This window comes from Patella vulgata, chromosome 1 (genome assembly GCF_932274485.2).
Source record: "Patella vulgata chromosome 1, xgPatVulg1.2, whole genome shotgun sequence".
Classification (NCBI taxonomy): domain Eukaryota; kingdom Metazoa; phylum Mollusca; class Gastropoda; family Patellidae; genus Patella; species Patella vulgata.
In genome coordinates, this window is record NC_065879.2 from 30,806,680 (window position 1) to 30,813,970 (window position 7,291).

Consider the following 7,291-nt stretch of genomic DNA (forward strand, 5'->3'; position numbering starts at 1 on the left):
AAAATCCAGAATAAAGCTTATTTTAAATTCAGCATACATGTAAATTTTGTTTCATTTCATAAGATGAAATTTATTTTCCTGTTTAGTATTATTTTGAAATACATGTATGTTTAAAACTTTGGACGTTGCTGTTAAAGGAGCATGCTATAACAACATCCCACAATAATGTTCTTGCTTCATCTGTACAGAAGACAATTGTGTGTTTTACCATGACAAGTCATTCGGGACTATTCTGGCTACTAAATTAGTAGTACTCAAATGGCTTGACCAAAGGCTGTCAACTAAGCTACATGTATCCTAACCAATTATACAACCCAATACTGTTTCGGCACTACTGTGAACCATTAGTTTTTAATTTTTCATACTGGGTCATTTCTGAAATGCAGTTTGTTTCAGTTACAATCTGATTAAAACACAGATCCCGTTTTGTTTCGTTTTTTATAGTTCAGAAATTCGTTTTACTTGCCTTTACTACACTAGGATCTGGAAGAGTTGTTATATGGTTGTTGTGGCAATTTCTTGGCCTGCAGTGTACAGAACTGTGGGTATACATTCACAGCGAAGACAAAGCAAAAATATTTCCAAATACCCACTTGAAACATTAACACTGATTAGTTAATCAAATTTCTGACATCATAGTGTCAAAAGCTGGTCGTATGACCCCTGACACAACCTCCCACTACAACTGATCAGATCTTCATGTAGTGGAGGCCATCGAAAGTATAAAAAAAGAAACGAAATGAAATATACATCTGTATTTTAATCAGATTGATTCAGGTAAAACTTTCGAAGACTAACAATGCAAACTTAAATTAACAGTTTTAATCCCAAAATAATAATTGATAGTATAATGTGTTTCAGCTTGAAGAGGTAGTAAAGTTTATAGAAGATAAGAAATGGAAAGTAGGTGATATAATGAAAGCTATAAAACAGTATTGTGATTTAATCTTTCTAGAAGATGGTGGTTATAATGATGATGACTTTACCATCAGTTTTACTTTATTTGATTTTATCTTGACTTTGTAAAGAAACTTTTATCTGGTATTAAATCAAATAGGTATTACACTTGGTAAGAATGGGGCATTTATTGTTACACCAGAAACTGGATCCCAAGAGCTACTTATCTTGTTGTTCTTCTTCTTGGGGGCAACACTCTTTGAAAAAGGCCTAAGGCTCAGGCAAATCACGTACTATCGACATGAAACTTGGCATGTTTGTTCCTTGTATAATTGCGCATCGATTGACGGACTTCAGTTTTTGATATGACATCATGCTCGGTTCCTGGTCCATAGTATGTTTGTACTTGTAGAACTACATTATTATCATGAATATAAATTACTCCCACCTGAATTCTGGTCCCCAACAAATACATAAACATAAGCGACATCCTGTCATCATGAACCAAAGTTTAGAATTTAAAGCTCAATATCGACTTGCAAAGACAATCTTTGAAAGTAAACCCACTTCTGAACAAAGACTAGGTACATGGCCAATAAAAACAGTACCCAAACCTGACAATATTTGAACTTGACTCGGATTGATTTTCTTACTGATTTTAATTTTCTTATTTCAAAAAAGTCATCAGAAATGTTTAAATATACATATTTTTTATGATGAGTTTGAGCAGATTGTGTAGCCCCATCCTAACCAAGTGGACTGAATGGAAGGTGAAGCTGTATTAATATTATCCCAACCTAGATCTGTTATTTCATTCTTTAGTGGCAAAAATGTCTGGCACAGTGAAATGCATACAACCATACAAATACAAATCTTGTTGACAGTGATGTGCAGAGAGAAGGCCATAGGGGACAGTGGCTCTGTGCATCCATTTCAAAAGGGCATCCAATTAAAGAATGAAATTAAAATTCAGTGTTGTTTTAATTTGAAATTATGGCTGTTAGCTTTGTTGTACAAGCTGCTCTACCTAATTTGAATAACAAGTTAATTTCATCTGTTTTAAATATTTCAAATGTCCTCCTCTTTCACGTTTATGAGTACCAGGTCTTTTACTATTCTTCTCTTGTAATCTGGGAAAACCTAGTTGAGTTAGATCCACATCAGGTTCTTCTCCTTCAGTTAAGAATGTTAAAGTGTGTAAAACTCTTCCTAGTTGGCAGTTTTTCATCTGGAAGAACCTAGTACGTCAAGTCAGAGTAGGACGTTGAACCCCATTTTATTTCGTTTCATTTCCTAATATGTCATGTAAGTATACTGATGTAATGTATACTGTCTTACTAGGTTTTTCCAGATAACAGGAGTGAAGTCTTGGGGACATTCACATAGAATCAAGGAGTTGGCTCTGGGCATCGACAAAACTGTGCATGTCACTGCTTGTCTTTGATTAATTGATTTTTATACACCCACATTGAAATGTGGTTGTATATTGTCGTACAGTGTTTAAAGTCACAAGACGAAGAAGCCTATTGATTTTCAACAATTTCTGATAATTACTGCCAGAGTTATGTCCCTTAATGACTTTGAACAATCTTGTGAACGCTCTAGAGGCTAAAGTTAATATCCGATTGACTTTAAATTTATACACAGTGTTTTACAGAGGAGAATCCTATTGTGGATGTGCTAGAGGATAAAGTTAATATAAATTTATGCACGGTGTTTACGGTCATGAGACAAACAATCAAAACAAATTCTAATGATTTCTGATAATTACATAATGGGTTGTTACTTGTAATCAGATTTTAGTGTGTTGTAAATGGTTTCATTACTGATAAAAGAAAAAATATGCAACAACCATTGTTGACAGTCCGGACAGCTTAGCTGCTGTGGGAGTATGTTTCATTGCCTGGCAACCTATCTTTATTTGTAATATGGAGCAGTTTGGGAGCAGTAAAAATCTTTGAAGTAAACTGTACTAGGTTATAAAGGAAAGAAGTTTTGAGTCAAGTTATATATTATAGGTTTATTTTATTGTAGTGATTCTATTTATTCTGTGATTTGTAGAAAATAGTGGTTGTGATATTATTTTATATCCTTATTTGTACCAAAGACAAGTCCAGTCATAATTTAAGATCATCTCGCTAGAGTAGAAATTAGATTTTAAACAACTAGTCGAAATTTATGTAATTAAAATATTTTTGGGAAAGCCCAGAGGATTTTAGAGTAGTAATTTTCATTTTATATCTTCCTTGACATTCATTCTAGTTTATAAAATGCCTTTATATTGCAGTCATTTCTCCAACTTTAGCTAAAATCATATTTTTAATGATTACCTGGTAGGCATTTGTCAAACACTAATTATTTATATTTTTGAATTAAAAAATATTTGACAGACATAGACTGAATTTCAGTCAGGACATACTTATTATCAATTTGGAGCCCTTTCTGAGATTCAAAGAGCTGGGTTAAAAGAAGGTGATTAGACTTTACCTGTAGCCAAGACCTAGAGACCAGCATAGTAATTGTGACATGTTTTAAGCATCTAGGTAGTGGTGTTGATAATGTGCATTACAACTTTTTCACATTATTATATTTCTGTGAAATACGGCTTTATCTAAAGTTAGAGTTGAGTATGGCCCATATTTGCTGCCATAAAAAAAAGTCTTAACTTTTTAGTGTCTATGACACATACTTTCATATGATGTTTGAGATTATTTGTTGAATTACTGTGATGTAAGTCTCTTATAGAGTTCAAATTTGGATTAAATCCCAAGAAAATGAGAATATTATTTTAGTTTGAAGGAGATTGGTTTGTAATGTATGAATGTGTACCGGTATATGAATTATATACATGTATGTAAATGTGTGCACATTAATCGTTTTTCTTTATAAATATACACAGTATTTACTCAGTTAAAAATTAATTATAGTACATATGTATCAAGAATTTGAATATATATTCCTGGGAAAAAATCATTTATTTTCTGAAGATTGTCATTATTCATATTCTTAATGTCTCTGGGAGTCATTTGTGTTTTTTGGAAACGAACAATAAAATTTCTCACGACTTAATCCATGCTAAATTGTACTCAAATTGATTATTTAAATTTTAATAAAAAAAAAAACCAATATCAAATATGATCAGTAGGTAATCTCTCGGATTGGATTCAATTTGAAAGAAGCCCATCCAATTCTCAGCAAAAATCATAGGTGGCACTGACTTGTGTTGACTATATCTATATAGCCTGCAGTGGATGCTGGATGATAAATTTATCTTTGTAACTACTTAACGGAACTGAACCATTTTTGGACTGATATTTCTTTTGGAGATTCAACTTTCACATGGAATACAAAATCCCCACAGATGATGATCAGAGGCTTTAATATATTGTTATAGTCTTTTATTTTTACTTTTTGATTTAGAAATAAAATGTTGGCAGGACCTCAAAACATGAGGATGGATTTTTTTTTTATATAAGCTATTTTTTTTATTTCATTTGAGATCGGATCGAGGGAACAGGCTAGGCCTATGTTGACCTCCCTCCAGAAGATTGTAAATAATGACATTAAAAACAATGAATCTAACAATCCTTCTTTATGCATAGATTTTTGTGAGCTGTGAGTTTTAAACAGGAAATTTCATTAAGATAGAGTTGATTAAGATGTAAGGTTTCATCCCTTTTAATAAGTACGTTATATCATTTTATTTTGTTATGTTTATATTTTGATATATATTATATGAAATAATTAGTATTAATGAGGGAAAGGGTTATGTTGTGATGCAGTGCTATGTTCAAATGTCTAATTAGTGAATTTTGGTTTAAACACATTATTAATATAATTGATGAAGAATTTGTTTTATGTTTAATTTGATAATTTGTAAAATAACCATGGATTATAAATATTGCTCTTTTGTTTGAATAACCAGATAAGGTCCAAGAACCTGGTGACTAGTAGCAGGGTTGGGGTAATGAAATGGTTATGTAATGAGTTGTGGAAGATTTGTTAAGTAATTGAAACGTAATTACGTTCCAAAACCACCAGTTGCCCGGCAAGATACGCCCACATTTTGAAAGAGATGGATAGAGATCAAGCTAAAAAAGGGGGCATTTTTCGTACAATCAGACGCCATAATCAAGGATGTTATGGTCTGAAATGTGCGCATATTGAAAAGGACTGAGATGTTTGTGATAAAAAGATATATTTTAAGTTTCATCAAAATTGGATAAAAATTGTGACTTCTAGAGGATCCACAACCTTGGTATTACATACTTTTACACTATTTGTGTGCAAGGAGCAGCCATTCCACGAAATCCGAACTCAGTCGTCATTAGGGTGTAATGCGATTTTTCAAAATTGTGGCCTCTATAGGGTTCACAATCTTTATATACCATATATTTACACTATTTCTGGACGACGGGCAGCCATTTTGTCCGACAGTTTTGGTCCGATTTTTGCAAAATTCAAACTCAACCATCATTAGGGTGTAACGGTGATATATTTAAAAGTTTTTTTTAAATCAGATAAAAATTGTGACCTCTAAGAGGGACCACAAGCTAAAAATGCGATTTTTGTACAATCAAGGGCCATTATTCAGGAAGTTACAATTCGATATGTGCGAATATCGAAAGGAACCAAGATCTTTGGGTTATAAACATGCATTTCAAGTTTCATCAAAATCAGATGAAAACTGTGACCTCTTAGAGTGTCCACAAGCTAAAATTGTACAATCAGGAGCCATAATCCAAGTTATGGTCTGATACATGCCAGTATCGAAAGGAACCAAGATCTTTGGGAGATAGCCCTATATTTCAAATTCCGTCAAAATCGGATAAAAATTGTGACCTGTAGAGTGTCCACAAACAAATTATGAACGGACATCGACCGGCATAATACCTCCGCATGAAAATGTTGGTGTACAAAAACATGTAATGGTTAATTACATTTCAGTTACAATATCAGTATTTCCAACAATATGAGGCTCAAATTTTAAAATTAAAGAGGTGAATAGTACTGGTAGTCACAGCTACACAGACCTTATTTGATTTTTAGAATGAAAGAGTAATATTTATTGGATGGGCTATATGTATTTATCATATTTGTCTTAATATTTATTTACCTCGATTTGTGTATAGATGGAATTATATGGTTGCCTTTACAGTACTGAAAGAATTATAGATTACATATACAGAAGATAAACATTTACCTGTTGGTCAGTTTTCATCTTATAAAATACTGTCACCATAAATGACATGAAAGACTCCTATGTAAGAAACTCTTTAAAAATCCTTGATCAGTTGAAATAATGGTAAGAATTGTGGCTTGAATATAAAAATGCCAGGCTGATCTAATAAAATCATGGTAGTTTAGATTTCTAACCGTGACACTCAATTCTAAATTGTACTCTTTTTTTATTGTGTTTTAAAGTTTAATTCATTAAAATACCATGTTTATGGTATGTAGATTGAATAACTGGTAAATTCCCCAGCTGGTCATTTTCTCTGTGTATTAATGAAGACTGACAAGCCTTTTTGAAGTTAATTATGGTTTTAAAAAAGTTCCATTAATATGATTTTACTAGGCTTGAATGAGTGTAAATCTAATTATGAATATTGTAATAATATATGATTGCCATATAAATACTACTTGGTATTATGTATAAATTATGCAAATAATAAAACATTTTTATTTATTAAAATATCAGAAATTTATATGTTTTTTTTTTATTTGTTTAAATGATTTCATCTAGATTCTGTAGCAAGGGAATGTTTGTGGGAAGGACGATTAACATCCACTTAACACGAAGAGTGTAAGGCCATCATATAGACAGGTTACCTTTGTCCTTGTCACACACTGAAATAGAAATGAAATGGAGTTTAACGTCCTACTGTGCTGCTCCGAACTGGGCTAATGAAGACGTGAAATTTTTGCCCGGACAGCGGCACTACGGCCTACTCTTATATAGAATTCCAACTGTCAAGGGATCTTTTACTTACACGCCAATGTGTACACGGGACCTCGGTTTTTCGTCCCCTCCAAACGACTAGACTGCTGTCCTTGTCTGGCTCTCCGTCCTGCATCACTGGACAAGGGGGAATCACACCGGAAAATATGGATGAACTTTCTCGGCCAATGCAGGGATCAAACACCCGACCTCCAGGCTAGCGAGCCAGCGTCTTACCCACTTAGCTACCGTGATTCCCACACTGAAATAGAGTTTAGCTGCATACTTTTCTGAACCAACCAGTCGGATGAAGATGGGCAGAAGCCATGCACTGTTCTACAGGGGAAATTTTACCCAAACAGCAGTGTTCATTTTACGTGCACACCAACAACCACACAGGTGTACCTTGGGTTTCCAATCCATCCCTTTACTTGCCAGGCCTATTGTCTTGCA

At 33.3% G+C, this 7,291-nt stretch overlaps 1 protein-coding gene across 1 annotated transcript in view; it reads left to right on the plus strand.

Moving 5' to 3' along the window:
* The window catches only part of LOC126828099 (uncharacterized), a 28,737-nt gene extending 22,132 nt beyond the window's left edge, over positions 1-6,605 (plus strand). The window contains exon 11 of the mRNA XM_050557681.2: positions 862-6,605. Coding sequence (XP_050413638.2) covers positions 862-1,026 — 165 coding nt within the window. The 3' untranslated portion in view covers positions 1,027-6,605. The remainder of the gene's footprint in view (positions 1-861) is intronic.
* The last annotated feature ends 686 nt before the right edge of the window (positions 6,606-7,291 follow it).